Source organism: Lathamus discolor, chromosome 16 (assembly GCF_037157495.1).
Source record: "Lathamus discolor isolate bLatDis1 chromosome 16, bLatDis1.hap1, whole genome shotgun sequence".
Classification (NCBI taxonomy): domain Eukaryota; kingdom Metazoa; phylum Chordata; class Aves; order Psittaciformes; family Psittacidae; genus Lathamus; species Lathamus discolor.
In genome coordinates this window covers 5783783-5807758 of record NC_088899.1, presented here as the reverse complement: position 1 = coordinate 5807758, position 23976 = coordinate 5783783, and the positions used below count along the sequence as shown (strand labels likewise).

Sequence of the window (23976 nt, the reverse complement as noted above, 5' to 3'; positions counted from 1 at the left end):
CATTTCTATAGTATGTTAAGAGATAATTTAAAAGAAACCCCAAATCAGTATAATCTCTACTAGTCTGACTCCATTCTAAAAGGTTATTATACAAATTTCAAAGGTCTCTTTATGTGTGGTTTATTGGCCTAAAGAGAGCTATGCCATATTACAGGAGCCCATTAAAATGTGGCTATAAAATGCTTGGCTTTTGAGAACTGATCCATGGAAGAGGGTGCCTTGTACCCAGCGGATATGGTTACAAAGTGTGTTGTGGAAATGGCACAGAATGCAGTGATTTTTGTTCTGTTTCCCTAGTCCTTCAAGATGCTCGCAAGGTGCGCTGCCTCTTGGGCACAGGCTTCCATGGGGCTATGTCCTGGAGGAAAAGCATGCTAAAATACATGTTTTTCAAAGGCTTTGAGTCTTCAGGAATGCGATTTTTCCAGTGTCCCAGCAGGAGCCCTGAACCTCCTTAAGTGGGCAGGAGAATGGTCACTTCCACGTTGTTGAAGTGTTTTGGTAGGAGCCAGCCACAGCAGGAGAGGCAACAGGAGCTCCAATCACAGCAGTGTTCCCCTCCGAGACCCAGTCCCCATAGGAGATACTGTCACAAGTGGCCTCACTCCCCGATGAGGCCATTGGAACCAGTCAGATGCTGTCCAGAAGCACAGCCCCTCCTGTATCGCTGTAGGTATTAACACTCATTTCAACTGAGGTTTCTAAGCAGTCAGTGCCTTATTTTGTGCAGGGAAACTCAGGTACTTGGTATAAGAATGAGGTAACGCACACTGGATGTAAAGGGTATGTGAAAGTTTGGGTGGTTATTACTGGGTTTGGGGAGTTTATGTCCATACTGATGCATTGTCGTGTTGATAAGATCCTCAGCTGGATGCTCCTCTTCTGCCTTGTTGGATCCATTACTCTTGAGTGTTCCTGGGGTTTTATAGGCTGCAATGCCAACTCCGTCCTTGATTTCTTGGGCACAAGCTCTGTTAACGTAGGGAAATGGGACCTTACATCTCTGTTGTCCTCAGCACTGTTGCTCTGTAGGCCCTTGAGTGTGAATTTTACAGCACAGTTTGCAGTGTTCCAGCCATGTGAGTCCTCAGAGATAATAGTGAATTCCTTGAGGGACAGCCTGGATGAGCAGCTGGGGTTGAACATTCAGGGATATCAGCCTGTCTTTGAAGACTGTTATGTCTATTTCCTGACCAGGTGCCTTATCAAGCTGAGCCATTCTTGGTCCAGGGAAAGGAATTCTTGGCAACATTGAGCTCTTAGAGATTATGGCTCTTCTAATGAGAGGTCCCTGGAAGGAGGTGGGCAGAGGAGTTTGCTTTGCAAAGGGAAGTATATAAAATACCTCCAGAAAATGATGAATCACTGCTGCCTTCAAGTAAATAGCATTCTTACTGAGGGGGTTATCTGCATTGTGTTTGTGCGTCTGACAGTGTTTGCCTGGGATTAGTAAGAAATTGTTCTGAAGCATCTTATGCGTGTGAAATGGTCAAGACAATGTGACTTTGGTATAGCTGTACTGCCCAGACAAGGTGGTGTAGGACAGGAACACAAAGCACAGGTTGAGGGATAAGTGGTTTTGTGGGTGAGATATTAATAGAATTCACTAAGGAGTGTTATTTAATGTCTTCTCTGCTGCTAGGCCTGTCCATACCAAACTTAAACTGGGTTATCTGCTGCTTTTCCAAGGTCTTCATATGATATCAATCTCCCATGGCTCTTCCAATTGATGTGCTGATACCATTTCAGTACTTGTTCATGCCTGCTACTTCTTCCTTGATCTGTTTATGGTTTGCCCATGAACTGAGCCACAGAGAAATGAAAAAGGAAGGTAGGCAGGGCAGTAGGCTTTCCAGCTGCTGAATGAAATCGGGGTCTGCAAAGAGCTTGGTTTCAGCATAAGGATCATCCTGCAGAGTTGTCTGGAGCTGGCAGTGTGAGTGTGGTGTTACTCACAGGGCCACCTCTTCCTTGCTCTTCCTCTTTCCCTGGTAAAACTCCATTGGTTTTGTTTTCCAGTCCCTCGGATCAATGGCCACCCGAAACTGGACCGGCACCGTGAGCACCCTCCTGGCTATGACAGCTCTTCGACCATGATGAGCAGTGAGCTGGAATCCAGCAGCTTCATTGACTCTGATGATGATGACAACACAAGCAGGTAGGGCATTGGCACAGTGTCTGAGCTGTTAAACACTGCATCTGCTTCCCAGCCATTCCACTATATTTCCTGACAGCTTTCCTGAAACGTGCTGATGGACGTTTCCCTTTTTATTCCTGCTACATATGATCTGAGCACTGATAATTTCACCAGTAACATCATGTCATATGCAATCACTGCTCTGAGAAACTAGCAAAGTTATTGGGGTCACTCTAAGCTGCCATTAAGAGGAAAACTCTGTTCCTGTTCTTTCCTTTTAATAGCAAGAATGATCCTGTTTTGAGATCAAAGCAATGTGCAACTGTCTGCCTATTTATAAAGTAAGGGTGTGAATATTGTAACAAAACACCTTCAGCAGAGATTCCTAATAAGTACACCCTTTACTAAAGCTGAATGCTAAAGGAGTTCCCATGTAATTGCATAGTCTGAGGCCTATGAGCAGTACAGGAACTCATCCAAGTTAATGCCATTGCAAAGGCAGGCTGGGATGCCACGTATTTATGACTTCTTCATTACTGTTTTCTTTTTGTGCAGACAGAATGTGACTTAATCCTTGCTTTTTGCAATAAAAAAAGCTCTCCGTGTCAAGACATCCATGTTAATATCTAAAGATACTCTTTGTCATTCCATAAAAGGTTAATAAGATCAAAATACCTTTGTAAAGATGTAAACTCAATCAAAATGAATATTCTTCCCTTTCCTGGCAGCAGTGACAGTGTTCTCTGAACACTGTCTCTATGTTGTTCATCAAAATGAGCTGTGAAAACCCATTACAGATCCCTATTGTCAGAGAACAAGAAGATTACAGTCCTTTGGTGGTTCAGAGAGATCTGTAGCTGAAGCAAGTAAGGTGCAAGGTGATGTTCTTAAATTGTAGGTAGAATTGAAAGAGTGAAGAACAGCTGGTCCTGGAGATAGTTTAAGTATCTGGAGATACTTAAACACTTGCTGTGTTTACCAACAGATTATTTAGCCTATTGATCTCAGTGGATCCGTTTGGTCTTGCAGACAGTCATAGCTTAAAAACCTGCTGAAGAACAGCAGTCCCTTCAAATTCTGTTTAAAGCCTGCGTATTTCCAAAGGGTTGAGAGTGCAACTGAATGAATATATAAGGTTTCGTCCTGAGTTAGTTTCAAGAGCTGATTTTGCAGTTACAGTGAGGTTGCCAACACCTGAAGATGTAGAAAATTGCCTTTCTGTATGCTTTGTACTTCACCTGGATGTTCATGTGCATGAAGAGTTGGCGAGATCAATAGTTAACCTGAATGTACTCTAAGCCTTCCTAAAGCCTCTAGGGCTTCTAACCCTCCTTCCCTCCCTAAAATATCAAGCCCACAAAAACAACAACAAGCCTGCAGCTCATTGAGTTTCTTGTAAATAAATTAATCATTTCCATGGCAGCAAGATATGCAGTAGGGCAGGATTAGCACAGTCAGGGTGGCCTTTGAAGCGCATTATGCCAGACCCAGCTAAATCTTTCTATATTAATAAAGTAAAGCTTCCTGCGTCTGACCTAAGAAGAAAGAGACTCTTCGAAGCTGCTGTGCAGGCCTTTTCCTTTCTAGGTGAGGGCAGAAGCTTTTGGCACACGGAATAGCTGCCAGGCCAGCTAGTCAGGAAGAACAACTAAATGGAATGCTCCAAGGTATGCTGTTGTGATGCTGTTCTCAAGCAGATGAGGTATTGTGCTGGCAGGGAGAAGTTTTCTTTAGAGACAAATACAGCCAAATAGAAAATGGAGCATGCTCCAGATCTGCTGGAGACAGCGGCCTGGGGAAAAAGAGCTTGAAGGGGGTAAGTTTGTTTGATAACAGTGGGTGAATTGTGGTGGCAGAACCTGCCTCGTAAAGGAGATGGTACGTGGAGGAGGTCACTGAGAGAAGAAATGAGGTGTAAAGGATGATAGTGTCTTGGAAGTGAAGAGGTTGCAAGGATGAGGATGCTTTTCTAACAGCGTGTGTTTGAGTTGGGCTTATTTTATTGCTGACTGGGAGCAGTGCAGCAGAGCTGGGTAACTTCCAGCCCATTCTTGTTGGATGTTGTTGGGAAGCGCTCTTTGTTTCAGTGAATGACTGTTCACAGATCTTACAGGAGAGCACAGAACCCTTCAAGTGCTGTGAGTGCAATGATTTCTTTGCTTTGTTTTATTGTATGATATATCTGAATGCTAGTGCTACGTGTAGGAAGTAGATGGGATTTTGAGTGCAGGTTGATGTAGGGAGCTCATGGTGAACGTTACAGTAAGAGTCTTATTACTGGCTTCTGTTAAGCAAATAAAGGTCTGGCAGCTCTGACATCTGTAGCTGTAGGATTATTGTCAGCAACTTGCAGTTAGTGTTGTTGGTTCAATGTAACTAAAGTAATTGATTCCATTTATCATTGAAGAAACTAACATTAGTTCTTTTTAGACTATATAAGCTTTCTTTAACAAATTGTTACCTTAGTAACTTCCTTTGGGGAATGTGGATTGGACAAATTCCTGTTATTCGTTCTTAATAATCTCATCTCTGGGATTTATTAGCCAATAGCAAGCACAGGGGGATCACAGTTCTTATTCCAGATTTGGTTTCCATCTTTGCACTTGATGTATCCCAAAAGCTCAAATAGACCATATTGTTTTGCTCATCAAATTGTAATAATAACTTTAAACTCATTTCTGGGGATACTTCAGAGATCAAATCTTACTCCTCATGAGAATAGGCTTGAGCTGCTGTTCAGCATCCAGGTAATCCTAGAAAACAAGCTATGCAGTGCTTATGTGGGGGGGTTCAGCCAGGAAGCATAAAGGCTATGGAATTACAAGAAGGGATGATGGAGTGTACTGTAGCTACATAGAAATAGATATAAGCACTAAAACCATGTTTCTGCAGTGCCTTCTGATCATTGATTTTGTGCAGCTGATGTGAGAGGCTGTTTTAGCTGAAGGAGTTTCTTCTCTGAAGTAGTGTCTGTCCCCTTGGACTAAACCTGAGCTGTGGCTTTCCTAAGGAACCGATTCCCATTGTTCCAGCCTAACGCTGTGTAGAATGAAAATAATACCACAGAGAGAAGAGCTTCCCTTCTCAGGTGTTATCACCTGGTAACACGCCTGCAGGGATTTGCTGATGAACTCGGGGTTTGCTGATTTAGTTTAAAAGAAACAACCCAGATGTTGAGGAAACGGAACTACTGGTCATGTATTGAAACGGAATGGATTGAGTAGTCTGACCCCCAAGTAGCCAAATAGGGAGGGCAAAAGTGAAGGAACAAAATGCTGATATTAGCATTGTTCGCCCCTTCAGCACCTCAGATATGCTCTCTCTGTCTTTCTGCAGTGTCCTTAGACTTTTCTTCCTTTCCAGTCCATCTTTTTGAGCTCAACCCTGATTATCTCTCTAAAGATAGTAATAAAAATAGTTTCACGTCCTGTACTTGATGATAGATTACCCCTTCTAAGGACTCACAGTCAGACAGCAGTCCTGACTTCTACCTATGCTCAGTGCTACTTTAGACTAAAAGCTGGAAATAAAGATTCTTTGTTCTTCTGAGCAATGCCATATTGTGCACTGGAGCAGCAGGAAGGAGTTGGCATAGCCAGTCTGCCTTGGCAGGCAGCAATCTGTGCTCTCTGGGATCAGGAAGAATATTAATGGAGGAGTAAACTAATGTATGAATTTAATAAATCCTCTTTATCCACAGTAACCATTAGAGGATGCCATTCAAGAAGGGTTGGTGGCAGGAAGTATTGCATATTCCTGGAGTGATGCACACTGGGATAAAGCCAAAAAATATCCCATCTCCCAAAAGCCTTTGAAGGTATCCTGTTGTTTGACTTGGGCTTATGCAGAAAAGCTCCCCCAGTCTTTGGCCTCCTTTCCTTTTTGCTGTCCAAAAGCAGGCAGGTTCAGTGTGATGAGCCACATGCCTGTCTTCACATTCCTCTCAACTGGTGTGTGCTGGGAAGTTTTACCTGAATCCTACTGATGAAACATTCTGGGAGAGAAGAGGAAGAGAATGAAATCAGAGAGGAGATAAGGATAAGGAGAATATTGATAATAAACCATAGGAGGAGGGGTTTGTGTCAGCCTTTGCCAGTGCTTTCAAGACGAGTGGTGAATGCTGAAGAAATCCAGTTTTGGGATCCCTGCCTCAGGGAGCTCTGTATTTTTCCTCTTGAAAAGGTGAACCCTCAGCAAACCAGGTGCTGTGAGCTGTTTGCATGGATGGAGGACTATCAACTTGTTGATCTCTTTTGAAAATACCACCTCTTGGCTCTTTAATTTGCCTTGCTGGGAGGGGGAAAAGGAGTGTGTGAGGTTAACATGCCTGAAATAGTTTAGTGAGCACAAAGGGAATGGCAGGAGATTCACACCCTCTGAGCAGTTCCATCATCTCTAACATTCCGCTTGGCTAAAACACACTCCCTGATGCAGGATGGGTTTCCCAGTGTGCTGGGTTGTCGTCTTCTTTTTGAAGTTGCTGGTATCCAGTTTTGCTTGAGGTATTCTCACATTCCTGCACGTGGCTCACCCTTTGAAGACAAGGACATGGAGACTAAGGAAAAAGACTGGCACTGTTTGCTTTGCGACAATGCCAGTTCAGTTGTGTTGCATAGGGGCGAGTATTTTAACCTTAGCTAATGATGGAGCATTACTGTGTCTTTGTTTTGCTATTCTTAACATAATACATAGAGCTGTCTCTGTGGTGTTACGTATCTGAAATCTAGGCTTTGTTCCAGGCTTCTGAAATGAATTTGGGCAAATCCATTTATGTCTTTTCTGTGTCTCAGTCCTCTATCTGCAAAATGAGAGTGATTAACATTCCTAACTCTTAGGGGGATCTTAAGCATTTCTCTGTAGAATGTGGCACATTGAGGTTCTACAAGTTCAAAGAGCCTGAAAAATAACCCACAACAAAATAAACCTGGCAGAATATGTAGAGGTAAATCCTATTCACTATTCCTGTTGCTATTTGGTAGTAGCTATTAGCAACTGCTGCTTTATTTCATTGAAATCAAGCCCTTACATTAAGTTCCCATTGACAGGGTAGATTCTTCGTGTTGTCCTCTCAGAGCAGAGATAAAATCACTGTTTAACGTATGGCTGTTCTTAGCGTGCCCTTTCCTTTGGGCCTGGACTCGGGACCACCTTGCAAGTAGTGGAAGGCAGCAACCTCTGCCCTTTGGGTGGTTAAATCAGGGTGATGTATGCCTCTTGAGGTGTGGGTTGCACTCAGTCTTGCTCTGAAAAGAAAGTAAGTCAGTCAATTATGCTCTCTAATCCCTGCTGTAGTTCAGCTGGTTTCTTCTCTGCACTCCTAGGCGGAGGCTAAGACACAGCACACCGGGGCTGAGCAGCAAGCCAGCAACAAGCACAGCAATACCTTGTGAGCTGGCTGATGGTGTCTTGTCTGGTTTGTTTTCTCCTGCATTCTTAGGAAGCAGCCTTCTTTCTTTCGGCAGGGTGCAGAGACATGCAAATGGCTCAGCTTGACAGAGGTGACATTTACTCTCAATTTCCCTCAGGTTGAGTAGCTCCACTGAGCAAAGTACTTCATCCCGGCTCATCCGGAAGCATAAACGCAGGAGGAGGAAACAAAGGATGCGGCAAATTGACAGGGTAAGGTTGGCATCATCATTTTCCAAGGAGGTGAACTGTGATTTGTGAGTGTAGCATGAGGAAGGGATCCAGAAGGGGTTTGTGCCCTGTTGAATTCATTGGAGATGCTCCCTTTGGCTCCAGTCTATCCTGGGTTAAATCTCTAACATGTGAAGCTCTGCAGCGCTAGAGTCGAGACTCATTTCTCCTCTCCCTTTCTGCTTTTACTGGATCACATTTCTTGTTTTCTCTTCCAAAACCAGCCTCTTGCAGGAGAACCTCCATTATGCTTCTGGCTGATGTGGGCAAGGGGTGTCTGTGGTTTTAAATGTATAAATTGCTGAGACTTGCACTCTGCTGGAAGGAGAAATAAGAGCATAGGAAATCACAGATCTCTTTTCTTGCCCTTTCCTGGGCTAGTCCTACGGTAACAGAATGAGGATGGTCCAAATGACATGCTTGAAGTAACTGTTCTGTTCTCCTATAAATATCAGTGTTTACAGATGAAAGAATTGGTATATATACACTTTATCACAAGAACTGATTTTAGAAGGTATTTGATAAGCACATTTGTATTTCATTTTGGAGGGAGGGAGCGTCTGCCTTCTCAGTGCCTGAAGGATCGTGTGTTGTTCACTCCTCTTAAGGGAGGAACTGTGGATGTAATAATTCACACTACACTGGGCACTTAGCTATTTAAATGCCTGCCTCTCAGTCATGGAGTCAGGAAGCAGAAACGATGCAACGGGAAGTGCAGTTGAGAAACCTGAATGCAGGAACTTGCTCTGTGTGTATTTAAACAAATCTTTGGAGAAAGTGCATATTATGTTCAGCTTTCTTTCCTTACAGCTTCTAAATGAAGAACAATGGTTTCTGGATACTTTCCAGATGGGAACCTATAAAACAATGCCCACTGAATTCATCCTCAATGGTTACTTTTGATGTCTTTATTCTGAGCCATTTAAAACCTTGAGAATTTTTGTTGTATTTTGCAGTCGTCTTCGTTCAGCAGCATCACTGATTCCACTATGTCCCTAAACATCATCACTGTCACACTCAACATGGGTAAGAGCATAAGCAATGCTTTTTAATGATGAATTTCAAGTGACACGGATGTATTTTGTTATGTAGTGGCCTTTGGAGCCAGTAGAAGGCTCCTTCATCTGAAAGGATGCCAACTGGACTAGAGGGAATGGTAGTTGAGAGCTGCTACTGAATTCCCAGTCCAGTACTGGATAGCTCTGAGCTGTTTGCACAAGCAGATTAATATTGTTTCCGAGAAGCCCAGGGAAGGAGCTGGAATTCCAGGATATGGAGCTCTGCTCTTGTTTCTAGGAAGGGTAAGGGGTCAGGCATTTAGGAGCAAGAGTAGAAGGTTTGCGTTTCTGCTGCTCACACATTTCATAGTGCAGAGCTGCCAACTCAGCACCTTTCAGTAACACCAAATCCTTCCAGCCACTCTGAGGTGTGGAAAAAACGTTGCCTAATGCTGATGGGGTGCCTAATTTCTAGGTGTAGACATGTCTTTTCAATGTCGTTTCTCCTGGTGATGTTTTGAATGTAACTTTTCAGTGTCCCATATGGAAAAATAATGTCTTCAGCAGTGTTTTCCTGCTGCCTTTCGCTGAATGTGCCAGGCAGACACATGCCAATAGGGCAACTTAATTGTGAGTCAGACAGGGCCTTTGCTGATGTGTTGAGAGAACTGAGTTTTCAAACCTGAAGTAGCATGATGTTATCTATTCACTATCAATCACTTTGTTTGCTTTTTCCCCCCCTGCTCCCCTCCACTTTCTATCTATATAGAAAAGTACAACTTCCTGGGAATCAGCATTGTAGGACAGAGCAATGACCGGGGTGATGGTGGCATATACATTGGCTCTATTATGAAAGGAGGGGCCGTGGCAGCAGATGGCCGAATTGAGCCAGGAGACATGCTTCTGCAGGTTGGTCCATGTTCAAACATACATGCTGAGGGCTTGTACATCGGTGGCTCAGCTCAGACATCCCACCAGATCAATGGGCTTCGGTATCAGTTAACAGCATTCATTCATACGCGGAGAAATGTGACACAAATACTGTTATCACTGAACTCTAATTCTTTGTGAGCTCTGAGAAGCAGCATATCTGCAGCTGCTCAGAGGAATGGGAACAGTTCTAAGGTAAATAACATTGGAAAGAGATAATGAAAGTGTCTTTCACTTTCTGACCTCTGCTTTCTGCAACATTGCAGGTGAATGATGTCAATTTTGAGAACATGAGCAACGATGATGCAGTTCGGGTGTTACGGGAAATAGTCTCCAAACCAGGGTGAGCATCTTCCCAAATCTCTCGTTGCTTCTCCTCCATCTGCAGTTGTTGGTGTTGGGCAAGCCTCAGAGAAATCAGCATTTTGAGCTCAAAAAGCAGCCAACTTCTCTCAACTCTGAACGTCTTGGTGTAAATGATGAGTAGGTGAGACTGGTTCCAGTGTGCCAGCCGAAGCCAACACAAATTAGGAGTTGCCTGGTTTCAGTAGCACTATTTGCTTATGTGATGGGTGTTTTAATATCTCAAGAGCTGATCGTTTGACCAGATTTCAGCAGCAGTGCTCATGATCTATGCAAAACCAGCACCATCCTGGTACCTGTTAGTACTGAAAATACTTGGACAAGCATCTCAAAAGCATTCTGAGAATGTACTTGGCAGCTGTTGGGTAGGAATACGTTCATTTTAGAGAGCTCATGAGCTCAACTGCTCATGTAGCAGTTACAACTTCTGTAGGGAGAGTTGAGTCACCCTTGTTTTCTTTCTTCCTAGACCTATCAGCCTAACAGTAGCCAAATGCTGGGACCCTACTCCCAGGAGTTATTTCACCATCCCCAGGGGTGAGTACATACTTGTGCTCTTTGCTGGGTTCTTGTGGAGCCCTCAAGGTCCAGGGTATTTTCAGCTATTTTGGCCTCTAACAGATTGCCATTCCCTGCAAGTTTGGTACTTTTAAGTTGGGTTGTGTTTGTTTTGGGAGGCAGGGGTTTGAGATCCGTTCAGTAGCTATAAAAGATCTGTGCTCGTGTCAAACACACAGATGCCTCCTATTGGTGAGTGCTCTGCTTAGGATACTGAAACCAGGGTGTTACCAGTCCTTCCAAGAAGATGAGGATAGTATTGTCCATTGAAATTAGTGCAATGGCCTGGTGCAGACTGTGGGAGCTCACCCAGTTAAAGTCCTTAGGAATCATAAGAAAAATCCCAACTTTATAAATGACCTGCTATGTGCTCTTCTTAAAGTCTGAGTGTAATTTTCACCAACACTGGTCTCTTCAACTGGTCTTTTTATGTCTTACCTATTTATCTTGAGAGGCTGTGCCAGTCCTAAAAGGTTTCATTGTGGCTGCTGAAAACATTGAGAGGGAAAGTCTGTGATGCTTCATCTCTGCAAATACAGAGCTCTAAAGCTGCTGTTCTGATTCACCTTCAGCAGAAGATTCACTTTCTGAGTGGTTATTTTGGATCCAAGACCCTTAGAAGTAGGGAGAGAACTTCCCATCACTTGAGGCAAAGCATTTGGTCGTACTTCATGTCATGGTGAAATGAGAATCTCTATCTCATTGTATGCAATAATAGTGAAATATTAGTACTGGACTCATAGCTTCTTTCCCACATAGGGGAATACCTCAGTCCTACTGCAGCTACAGGAATAGGAGTGTCATGGTTTTATCCTACTATGTTATATACAATTGCTAGAGGAATCCAGCTACTGCTGGCAAGGTGCTTTTTGTTCCCTTATGCTGGGGCGATCTCAGTTGTGCTATCAGGACTTGTGTACCCTAAACCATTCCTTCTCCTCTAGGTCTCTGTGTTTATTGCCAGCCTGATTCCATGTCTCTCTTTCTCCCTGCCTGGTTGTTTTGCAGCTGAACCAGTGAGGCCAATTGACCCTGCAGCGTGGATCTCTCATACCACAGCCATGACGGGAGCGTACCCCCGTTACGGTATGAGCCCCTCCATGAGCATCACCACATCTACCAGCTCCTCACTAACAAGCTCAATTCCCGATTCGGAAAGTAAGTCACACTGCGGCCAGCACAGGGCAGGTGCCTTCTGCTCGGGGCCAGCAGTGCAGAGCTGTGCACAACCCAACCCCGGCCACAAGCACCATGAAAACGACAGCACCACACAACTCTTGAATGCTTTCTTAAATCTGTGATTCTTGTGGGGAGCATAAAACCTTTCTCTGAAGTCAGAAGTTAACCCAGTGGTTCACATTCAGGAAGAGGTGGCTTCTGGTCCCTTTTAAAGTTAACAAGGCAGGTTTCCACCTTTATACCCTTAGATGAACGTGAGATCTTCCTCCTTGCATTTGACTGTTTTTTAATGAATTGACATGATTTACTTCAGGTAGATGTCACTGGATAATGATGGTAGTGGTGTATCACATAGGAAATCTTCCACTGCTATTCATATAGCCTTCTTTTATACTTTTTTATACTTCTACAATTAATTGAATGAGGAAAAACCAAATGTAATGTGCCCCTCAATCCTACTTTTAAAATAAAGGTTATTTGGGAGCAGAACCACATTTCTGGAGACAGCTTCTCATTTCTATGCCAGTGACTGACAGTGTTTCCTTTCCTGAATGCGAGAAAATGCGGAGGACCCCTGACCCTTACTGTGACCCTCTGCTTAGCACAGTTCAGTCCTGTTACCCCCCAGAACAGGGCAGGCAGCACCTCAGAGCCCCAGGTACAAAGTGTACCTGTTGTGTGAACCTCTTTGACAGGAAAGACAGAGTTGGGGAGGAATGGAAGAGGAGAGGAGAGGCTGTGCACTGATATCTCAGAGAACCGAGAGCTTCCTGCAACATGGGGGTTCTCGCTTTTCGTGTTCAGGATTCTGTTTCAGATCCTCTGAGGCCAGAGTCACTGGTGTTTGAAACAAATATCATATCTGTTCTACAGTGTCTGACTGTGAAAGGGGAAGCAGTGAATTAATAGAGTCATCTTAGACAAGTCTGTTTCATGGGTCCTTGTTTGAAGCACTGTGAATGTCTCCTGTTTTACTTTGTCTAGCAAGGCCAGGATAATGGAAATGGACTAAAGAACTGCTTCCCTTCTGACTGGCATTCTTTTGCCCTCCAGTTTCCAGATCCAAAGCGAAGTTGTATCTGAAGCCTTTGCACAGCCACTATCACATTGGTGCTAGTGATTAAAGCAGCTGAGATTCTGGGGCTGTACAAATCACCACCGCCCAGTAGGAGTCACTCTGTGCTAGCTCTTCGTTTTGTTCAGAAACAGGACTATGCAAACCAAGGCAGACTGAGGTGTTTCATAGTGATTATTGCTTTAAGAATATCTTATTCCTCAGCAGTGTTCTGGCTGATGCAGGAGAATATTCTCTTGCAGTGGTCTGTGAGTGTTGAACTCTGCCTTGGCCAGTGTTGTTCTTTATATGCAGGTCACAGGTCTCCAAGAAAATACAATCTGTTGCTTCCCACATTCTTTACTTGAATATTGGTGTCTTGGGCTTTTTCCACCCCCAGACAAACATGTTGCTTTTTGCCACTAACCAAACTAACTTAAAGCAAAAGCAAACTCTGTTTATTCAAGCTTTGGAAGTACCGAAACTGCGTGCAGAGATGCTCTGGGATGTTTATGTGCATTTTAGCAGCGCACGTATTGAAAGAAGCATTTTCAGCTCTCATTGCTTCATGCTTGTTGTGCCTCTTATCAAAGTTTGGGGCTGCTGGAAAAGAACAAAATCGGTTCCCTTGTGCTTTGAAAGGTGGGTGATCTGGGAGCTGGGAGAAGCGAGGGGAGGAGGGCTTCTGAATTCCTGCTGGAATGGTCTGAAAACACAGGATACATATGCTCAACTCATGAAAACACGAGTTTTGCTGGGCTGAGAAGATGGGAGCAGGAAGGAGGTGCTGTATCCAAAGAACATAGTCAGGATGATTGAGTACTGTGCAGAACACAAGGCTGGTGGGCTCTTGAACCTAGGTTCATCCTACTGGGCTTTCAAGATAGGTGCCAGTTTGTATGGCAGAGGAGTTTCTAAAAGAACTGGACTCCTCTGGTAGGCACCTCAGTTGAGCGGGGTGAATCTCAGCCCTCTTCTGGTTCTGTTATGACAATCAATAAGCAAAGTACGAAGCCCCTGATGAGGCTGCTCTGCCTCAAGAGTGTGTGAAGTATGGATTGAGCAGTGATGACTGCAGCTGGGAGTAGCAGTATTTGAAGTGTTCTGCAAGAAAGGTGCAGGACAAAGTAATGCTGCACTAAGTGAGTTATTACCTTGTAAAGCTGCCACCATTGGGATCCTGGAGGCTTTATTTTGAAGGAAACCACTAGCCTTTACCCTGATGATGGAAGCTTTCTGTTCCAGTTTCAGCTCTCCCCAGTTATGCTGATGTCCAGCTCTCTAAATACCCAAATGGACATTGATTGAGACATGGTTGTCATCTTTCTCTGTGTAGATGGGCATTGGTCCTGACAATTAACTCAAAAGCTAAACAACAAGCCAGAAAACCTTATCCTGCAGAGTTTTGCATTCACTGCACTGAACTGTTGGGTGGGCAGAGGCTGTTCATGGCCTTCATGGGTTGAAGGAGTGCAGCACTGACCTGAAGTCAAGACACGTAGGGACTCAGCACCTCAATGACTGAACTGGTTGCACTGAGCACAATCTGTGAAGAATTGGTGTGAAGTTTACAATTGATGCCATTGATGAGGGTGCATTTGGGAACCTTTGGGTCTGGTTTTGCATCTGGGGGTAAACTGGAAATGTGTCATCCAAACCGGGAGCTGAGAAGTTGTTTCAGGACTTGTTTCATTTCAAGGAAGCATGTGACCTTTCTCTCTTTTAGAATTAGAAGAATCTCCCTTAACTGTGAAGAGTGACATGGCTACTATTGTCAAGGTGATGCAGCTACCAGACTCAGGCCTTGAAATTCGGGACAGGATGTGGTTGAAAATTACCATCTCCAATGCAGTGATAGGTAAGCAGCTCAAAGGGATGCTGGGGGGGAAGAAATCAGTGGGGTTTAGGAAATAGGCTGAAGGAACTATCTTTAAATGAACTTCTTTTTCCCTGTCTATGACCTCTTAGATTCCCTTGACTTGGGATTTGTGAGCCACTCTTAAGTGAGACAGAAGAAAACTGATAACTCATGTTTGAGCCTGGACAGCCAAAACTACTGCATGTTCCAGGCAGCCACACAGCCTTAATAAAGCATCTTAATTAAATTACCACAGGTCTGCCTTTGATTCTCATTGCCCTGTGGCCTGAAGTGCTACCATTTAGTCAGTCTGGGTTGTAGTTACCCTTTGCTGAGAAAGGGGTTGGAATCCAGGACTTTGGACGAAGATGACTCTCCAGTCACTTTCGTTCTGTAAATCCTGTGTCATTTTCATTACTGCAGCTCAGAAGGGGTTGAACAATGAAACTGTGGCATTTTCTGTGCGCTTACTTGGTGTCACTGTTAATGTAGTGTTCAAATGGATGCGAGATGATTCTTTGCTTGCTTTATTGATGTTTGGTGTAACTACTTCAGCAGTCAGGCTGAGTCTTTGATCTTTTAAACTCTTTGCAACAAGATCGCTGCCTGTTAAATTTTTATTCAGTACTAGGGGTCTATGTGATAATGTGAACATGAGAAGCTCATAAAGCTCAATTTGCCTCTGCTGATCCTGGGTCTCCTCTGCGTGTTCCCGTTTTAGGAGCAGATGTGGTTGACTGGCTTTACACACACGTGGAAGGCTTCAAAGACCGACGAGAGGCACGCAAATACGCCAGCAGCATGTTAAAACACGGCTACCTCAGGCACACTGTGAACAAAATCACCTTCTCAGAGCAGTGCTATTATGTCTTTGGAGACCTCTGTGGCAGTAAGTTCCTCATCTGTAAAGGGCAAAGAGGTGTGTGTGGTCTGCTCATGGGATGCACAGAGAGAGAATCCACAAGTGGGTGTTCTGAAGTTGCAGGATAAGAGGTTGGTGATTCCTGTTAGATCACTTGGAAGAGGATGAACTTAGCAAACAGGGCATTGCACTGAGGCTCAAGAAAGCAGGATTTATTTCTGGTGATGCCACAGACTTCCTGCTTGTCAGTCACACTCCGTTTCCAAGCTGTAAAATGGGGATGATTCCTCATTATGGAAATGCTGGAAAGATACCTTGGTACCAGTGGCCAAATACTGATGTCTGGCGGTGTTTTGAGTGATCCCTGGGGGCTGAGTCCCTCTGGTCCCTGTTGATGCTGTTAATGTGCGGGAGCCAGCTGCTGGGTAAGGACAGAACCTTCACCTTTTCTCTCTTTTCCAGATATGGCTGCACTGAACCTTAACAATGGTTCCAGCGGAGCCTCGGATCAGGATACCCTTGCTCCACTTCCACATCCTGCTGCTCCCTGGCCGTTAGGCCAAGGATACCCCTATCAGTATCCTCTGCCCCCTCCGTGTTTTCCACCAGCGTACCAAGACCCAGGCTTTAGCTATGGAAGCGGCAGTGCGGGGAGCCAGCAAAGTGAAGGTAAGCTGGTTCATCTGGGATTTATTCCTACAGCTGTCATTACCCCTAACCATTTGCTTGAGTTCCTTTGTGCTGTCTGTGCTCCTGTCTTGTGGATTTGCGTGCTACCTGCATGGATTCTGTGTATGTGATGGAGTGAGTTAGCCTTTCAGCTCTGTATTGAAACTGCCAGTGATGCTTTAACTGAGTCAGTAGAACAGAATAGGATGGAAAAGATGCTGGTTATAGTTGTGCTGTAATTCTGAACCCCATGCAAAATGCCTGTGGGAGCTAGAGCCAAGCTGGTAGTATGGGCATCTGTGCTTTGATAATGCTGATCTTAACTAGTGCTTGGATAATGCTGATCAGGCCAACATTAATGACTCAGTTGTCCACCCTGTTAAAACAGGTAAACTATTGCCCCCCTTTTAGAGGTCAGAGCCATTGCTAACAGTGGGGCACTTGATGTTGCTAGAAATTAGGCCATTTTGTTGCTGATGGAACGGGGATTAGAACCGAGGGGTGCTTGGCTTTCATTTCAGTGCTCAGTACAAAAGGAAAATCACTCCGTTTTCTCATGTGAGACAAGCCTGAGGTGGCCAGCAGATGGTTTACAGGGCTGAAACACTGCTCACAGGGAGGAGAGTCTCTTTTGTAATACATGACAGGGCAAAGAAGGTAATACTGCATGGATTGAAAACCTGACCTCCTCCTTTCCTGCCCTAGGATAACTTTGGGTTCATTTTCAAGCCTCACTAAATAAAAATGATGTGGTTTTTGTCTGTACAGATGGTCTGGGGAGTTTTAGAATCATCTCCAGAGTGAGTTTTGCTTTTGGAAATGCTGCCATTAAAGCAAGGGTGAGGATTCTCTGTGTTTTTGTGGTGAACATCCAGTAACTTGGATGCAGCTTCTTCTTGTTAACCACAACCAGTCAGAGGCTGCAGAACAGTTCCCTAGCAGGAACTTTTAGACCTATTGAGCCCACCTTATCTCAAACTAAGAAGTGTCTGTGAGGAGGCTCACAGGGGTAGCCAAAGCTTTTAGATCTGCAAGCTGCTTGTACTGGGAAGAATGTGATGATGTGTTTCTGTGGGATCATGAGATCTCTGCTGCTGGAATAGGAAAGGTTTGGTATTTCATCCATGCGACCTGTGTTACTGGCTAAAGAGAGCCTTGTGAAAGGCACCAAGGTGTTCAGTTTTGAAGGGTTTCAACACTTGTTCTTCTTTGGAAACTACACTTCTGTGTTGTTTCTTGTTTGTAACTGTTATTCCCTTGTTTTGTCCTGAGCAAGCATTAGACTGAAGGATTCATAGAGGAATGGCTGACTCTAGGGGATTGGTAAGCTTCAAATGCCTCCATAACAATGAATTCACAGCATGATCATTTAGATTCTTGTGACCCAAATGTTTAGCTGTATTTTTTTCTTATTCTTTATTTTTCCCTTTTTACTTGTCTTGGACCCTCAACCTGTCTCAATACAATAGTCCAATAGTGTGGTATTAGCCTGTCAACCTGTCTGGCTCCTGTGTGACTGTGCTGCAGCAGCTGCAGAGGGAATGGCATCAGGTACCTCATCTGTGAGTGAGATGGGAATATCCCATCACCACTCTCCTCACTGCCCTTCGTACAATGAATAAATGAATAATCCCAGCTCCTGATTTATTAGTGATGTTGTCCATGTGGATTGCATTTATCTACCAGTGCTCTTTCACTGCTCCATATACTGAAAGGCACTGGAGCACTGCCCAAATGTCTCAGACAGGTATTAAGAGTAGGACATGAGACTGCATTGGGCACTCTCAATATAGAGTGTTAGAACTGGGTTTCTTCTGGACTCTCTCTTCTATGTGCAAAGTTAGATCATAGCTGAATGCATCTGGTGAACGAGAGCCCTGCTCCAGAGCCCACTGGATGTCATATGTTTTGAGATTAATGCAGTGTTTGGCAACAGAACGCATCAGGAGGTAAAGACAGAGGCACATTTGCTGTGGAAGGGTTAAACTATCCATTTTCTTCCACTGTGAACATGTGCCACACTGGAGAGCTTACAGAGGTCCTTCTTGAAGGTGATCTCTGTGGTGGTCTTTGGAGCAAGGCTGTACCAGTTGACCTGCTGACAGGTAGTTTCTCCTCTCTTCATTGTTAGTACAAGATTGTTATGAGACATTGGAAATGACAGCTCAGGGAGCACCTACCTCTTCAGAAAGCTCACCTTAATGAATCTTTGTAGTGGAGGCAGCTGAATCCATATTAAGATCTCCAATGAAGCCAACAGAAGTCATACTTTGCTAAGATAGATTGGACCAGATGATCCTTGAGGTCCCTTCCAACCTGGATCCTATGATTTGACAGGACATCAGTTAACCTCAGGTGGCTTGTCCTTGGCATGACCAAGGATGATAGAGAAGGCAAATGAGTTTCTTTTTGGGAAGCTTTTGCCCATAGAAGGTACCAGAGACAGTTACAACTACACTGACCCTTGTTTGCTTGAGTCAAAACCCAAATGTCTGCTTCTCCTTTCTGTTGCTGCTCCTCCCCTCCCTGCAGTCGGTGGGGAGGCAGCAGGGCAGATGGCTTTCAGTTCTGGTTCTGGGCTAGCTGCTGCTTTCACTGTGCAAGCTCTGAGGTGTCTACGTGTACCTGTGCATGGCACAACCTTGTCAGCTTTGTTCTACCAGCTGTCATTGCTGAATCCCATAAGCCACCAACTTCGGACCTGGGTTTGTCATCACTGTTGCCATTACAACGCTCATACCCGCATCGGTTGATGCAGGAGCCGCCAGCGAACGTGAGCTAATTCCTCTTTTTCCATGTATCCCTTCTCACCCATGGCCTTTAGGAAGCAAAAGCAGCGGCTCGAACCGAAGCACCAGCGAGACCAGCAGGAGGGCCCTTGGCAGGGACAAGGACCGCAAGTCCAACGGCAGCGGCAGCGAGTCCGACCACACCGCGCGCAGCGGTGCCAGCGGCGTGCGGCGCGAGCGGCCCCTCAGCCAGCTCAGCCACCGGAGCCACGGCTCTGCCACCCACAGCGAGAGAAGCCACCACTCCTATGGGCCTCCAGGAGTGCCACCCCTCTACAACCTCCCCAAGCTGGGCTCCAAAGTCTATGGGACAAGCGGTCCCCCCGGAGGGCCCCCCGTAAGGGAACTGAGCTCCGTGCCTCCGGAGCTGACGGGGAGCCGGCAGTCCTTCCAGAAGGCTATGGGCAACCCTTGTGAATTCTTTGTTGACATCATGTGAGAGGAAGTGCCTTCAGACTCTGCTTGGGGAAGGGCTTGTTGGGGGGGGGGGGGGGGGGCGGGGATTGTTTTGGGGCTGGGTGGGCAATGTGGTCAGTGTCGAACGCGTGATGGAAGAACCTTGGCTGTCTTGCATGTCACCCCTTCCTAGGCTGCAGCTGTGTTGCAGAAAAATCAGCAAAGCAGAAAAACCACACAAAATCCCCACCAAAAGGAACAACAGCAACAACGGTAGCTCCTGGGATTGTTAAATATCAGCGAACCGATGGCGTCTGTTCTTCATCCTGGGTTTGGTGTCCCGTCCCCCCCCCCCACCGCCTTGTTTTCGGTTGTGAATGGCTGGTGTATATTCACATCTTAATGAGCTTTGGTAATTGTGGCACCTACTTCAATGCAATTAGTGTATCTTTTGGGCTGATCCAAGGACTGTTCTTTCCCATGACTTCTAAATTTCCAGTAATGCATAGGAGCACTTTTATTTTTCCCTGCTTTTTCCTCTTACAAGGCAAAAACTGACCGCTGGCTGGTATCTGTGATACTGCCTTGTCATGCTCTTTCTTGGATGCACATCAGCACTCTACGCAGCCGTGGTACCCGCAAGGCAACACGTGCTTGGAAAGGAGCAGGCTCAAACCGATTCCTAGCAGAAGGCAAAGTTGTGGCTGCCTTCTTCTGCTGACTAGGGAGTATAAATCAATCTTCCTTTGGTTTTCTTCGGGGTTTTGTTTTAGATACTCTATCAAGGGAGTGCTGGAGTCTTGCTGCTGTATGTGTTCATTGTGCAGAACTTGTAAAGTTATCTCATTTAGTATCCTGATAGTGACTTTGTAGCTGCAGTCTGGGCATTTCAGACACATCCCTGCTGACAGATGTGACTGTTTCTTCTGGTCATATTATGCACTTGCTTGCAGGTTGTAAAAGGTGTTTCCACGCCAACAGGACAATTGCAGCCACGCGATTCTCAGTGTAGCTGCAGCTTTTCCCTTTTGAAGGCAGATATTTATCCCACTCTAGCAGAGATGCAGGTAAATCCTGGCTCCCACTGGGACATGGCTATTCATTTTAATCACCTCTTTTTCTCCTCTTTGTTTCTGAGCAGTATCTTTCTCTTTTTGTTTGCCATAGGACCCTGGAGATGTCTAATCCCAATGGCAGTGTTACCCAAGGGATGGGGGCTATAGCTGTTAGCAGCGAGGTGAGAGGCTGTTTTGAGAACAGCTCATAAATGGTACAATGAATGAACCTTTATACCTGACACAGAGTGAGCCCCATGCTAAAGCTCCTGCTGGGAAGCTCCGACTTAAGCAGCTGCTGTTGTATATCCCCATTACTCTGGTTTTCACTCTAAGGCTATGGATGCTGGATAAAGGATGTTCAGGAGCTTTCACTGATGTTTAAGAAGCCTTTCTCAAGTATCTGGATGAGGGCATGGTGAGAGCACACCCACACTGTTCCAGTGGCTCATCTAATGGGAACTATGTGTTCAGCTGCACTTAGTGGCATTTGACCATGGGGCCGTGCCTCAGTTAAGTCCTCTTTTGTGAGATACCTGCTTCTGGCAGGTCTTAGGGCAGGTGCTTTTAAATCAGTCTTTACTGTATATAAGCCTTTTCTTCGCTGGTAAGAAGCTTCTTTCTGTTCTGTTCCCTGCTTTATGGGTAGCGTGGCTGTCCAACATGAATGTCAGAAGAGAACGTGTCTCTCTCACTGTGTACCTGCGGTTTTCATACATGGAGGTTTTTACCCTTCACTCTTCCACCTGTCCCTTTGGTATGTTGCATTTTCCCCTGCTTCTTTTCTTACTACAGGTCTGTGTGTAAACGCATCCCTTTTACAGGAGTCAGAGTAACAGTTTCACATGCCTCTGGAGACTGATGTCTGACTTCCAGAGGGATGTAGGCATTGGGGAAGCTGCGGCACTCAGGCCGGGTACTCTGGTTACCTCTAAATGAGCTGAGTGGTTTGGGGCAGTTTGCTTTACAAAAGCTACAGCGTGTTCCTGAAAATGGTGCTAACACAGATTGCAGAGGTGGTGGTGGCTCCTTCGAAGGAATGACGCTACCCAAAGCTCGACTGGGCAACAGGATCCTTCTTTTCCCTTCCTCCTTCCAATAACACAGCAAAGATGCCGGCTGCACTCAGTAAGTTGTTCTGACAGATTGACACTTCAGGCAATGGGATAAATCAGGGTGAAAGAATCCTGTAATGTGCTGTGTCTCCAGGAGGCGCTGTTAAGGAGTCTGTGACTTTACTGACAATCACTTGCGGTTCTACTCTTAAATGAATTTCAACGTCTCTCATCTCTTCTGTATTAGGATGTTTCTGGCCCGCTTTGTCTCCAGGCAGAACTTCCAGGGCTGGAGGAAAAGGGTTGTTTTTTAGTAAGCTGTTTCCAGAAGGGATTAAAGCTGGGGGCTGAGCTTTCACCCATGGAAGAAACCTATTTAATTTCCTTATGTCTTTGCAAGAGTTTACACACCTCCTGGGGTTTTATTTGTCTTCTCGTTGTTACGCTGTTGGCAGAATCTCTTCTGTGTCTTGCTGGTCTATGCTGCTACGTTGAAACGACTGTGTTATATACTTGTGTGTTTGTGGGTAACTCTGGGATGAGGCTGACAGTCCCTAACATAGGTGTGGGAAAGCTGAGGACATCAGGCTGCTGAATCCAGCCTGAAATAGCTTCACCCACAAGCAGGAATCCATTTCAGGCAAATGCTGGGTGCTCTGAATGTACTGACAGATGTGCTGGTTGGGTAATACTGTGGAGTGTGTAGAACCTGCCCTTTACAGAGAGCAGTAGGAGAATGTAAATGACCCTCCCGTGAACAGTGCAATACAGAATGGCCACTGTGTGTAAAACAAAAGCTTGAGTTCCCTGCCCTGTACAGTGGAGAGGCTGGTTTGAGTGAATGGAAGGTTAGGCCTGAACCAGTGCCAGCTCTTAATGTTCAGAAGTGAACGGGGACAGGAGGTATCCCAAATCTCACCCTTGGCTTTCAGTGCATGGGCATGTGTCTTTGCAGCAAGGGGGCTTAACTGTGCGAGTTTCTCCTCTTGGGTACTGTACTGCCTGTAGAAGAAAGTGCCACTGATGCCCTTGAAGCTGCTCACAATAGGAAGTACTGAGCCAGGCGGAAGGAAGTTTGAGGGCTGGCATCCCGTTCCTCTCACCAGGACCTAAATCTTTACTCTGATTTTAACGTCAAGTGGTGCTGGCTGGGCTCTAGAATTTGACCTGTGCCTTGTAACCACAGTGGGGAGTTGTGGGTTTGCTGTGGAGGGCACTGAAACAGCCTCAAAACAGGAGCCTTAAATAGTTGCCATTCTCGTTCTGGAAGCGGGACCCTCGCCATCTGCCTGCGCTCTGCATGTGTTGGTGCCAGTAACTTTTCACAAGGACTAACAGGTACGTTTGGAAGATCATAGAAGAGGGTGAGCAAACACTTTGGGGTGATGTCTCCTGTCCAGAGGAGGTAGTACTATAGGGGTAGTTGTACCCAGCCAGTGTATTAACTCTGAGGAGTAAGGTGTTTTGGCAAATAGTCTTAAAAGCACTGCAATTGTCTTTTACCTCCTGTTAATAAATCTGCTTCTCCAAGGTAAGAATCCCCTGGACACTTTATCCAAAGGTCTATTGGATGGCAAGCAATGATGCACAGACATTGACTTTTGCTGTTGTTTTTGTTCTGTTGAAATGGGCAGTCCCATCTGGAGACTTGACAGCTCATGAGCTGATGTAATTGTTTTTGGTTTGCATTTAACTGGATTGTAATAAGATTGACTTAAAATTATTAATTCTAATCAGTGATTAGAAATCCATGTAAAGAATTTTATGTACAGTAGAGGAACAGAGTTACCTGATTTTAAATGATGAAACGCCAGACTATCGCCTATTCTAGAATTGGTTCTACTCAAAGAGTGACCTCTTATTAGCATGGACTGCACTGTTCCTGTTAAATGTCTATTGCATAATTGAATTCTTTTTTGTAGATATTGTATTAAAACCCAAGTGTCTGTATAGTTAATATATAGCTGCTTATGTGTAAATGCTATTTTAAACACTAAAAAGCTTTTAATTTTATGTGATAACCACAGTGTATGTCTTCAGTTCTTTGCACTACTGCATTATCTTTTGTACCAGAATGATGAAAGACTGGTTGACTCTTGCTCTTTCTTCCCTGCCCCACTGACGCTTCACAGGAGAGGATGCTCAGGAGCTAACAATAGGCAACTGGGAGTTCTGGGATTCCAGGGTACTTCGGGTGTGCTTCCGGTTCAAAGCATGACAGGAACCCTATCAGTGTTCATCACTAAACCAGGTCACAGATGATTGAAGTGCAGAGGCCTGGCTCTTCCATGCAGGTTAAATGACATGTGGTACAAGGCCCTGCCATTCATCAGAGCTGTAGCTCTGAGCTAATGAGTAATACACCGACACAGAACTTGTGCTTTCCCCTTGAATTGCCCTTCTTAATATCGAGCTTCTCCCTCTCACAGCTTGGCA

The 23976-nt window shown here is 45.1% G+C and overlaps 1 protein-coding gene across 2 annotated transcripts in view; it reads left to right on the top strand.

The window, feature by feature from the left end:
- DVL1 (dishevelled segment polarity protein 1) overlaps positions 1 to 23561 on the top strand; it is a 70194-nt gene extending 46633 nt beyond the window's left edge. Inside the window, exons 5-15 of one of the 2 annotated variants that reach the window (XM_065696218.1) lie at positions 2020 to 2158; positions 7663 to 7756; positions 8731 to 8800; positions 9542 to 9681; positions 9969 to 10045; positions 10535 to 10602; positions 11632 to 11781; positions 14583 to 14714; positions 15436 to 15603; positions 16039 to 16245; positions 19070 to 23561. In XM_065696218.1, the coding sequence (XP_065552290.1) occupies positions 2020 to 2158; positions 7663 to 7756; positions 8731 to 8800; positions 9542 to 9681; positions 9969 to 10045; positions 10535 to 10602; positions 11632 to 11781; positions 14583 to 14714; positions 15436 to 15603; positions 16039 to 16245; positions 19070 to 19473 (1649 nt within the window). In that variant the 3' untranslated portion in view covers positions 19474 to 23561. The remainder of the gene's footprint in view (positions 1 to 2019; positions 2159 to 7662; positions 7757 to 8730; positions 8801 to 9541; positions 9682 to 9968; positions 10046 to 10534; positions 10603 to 11631; positions 11782 to 14582; positions 14715 to 15435; positions 15604 to 16038; positions 16246 to 19069) is intronic. The other variant, XM_065696219.1, reaches the window with a different exon arrangement.
- Positions 23562 to 23976: the final 415 nt, after the last annotated feature.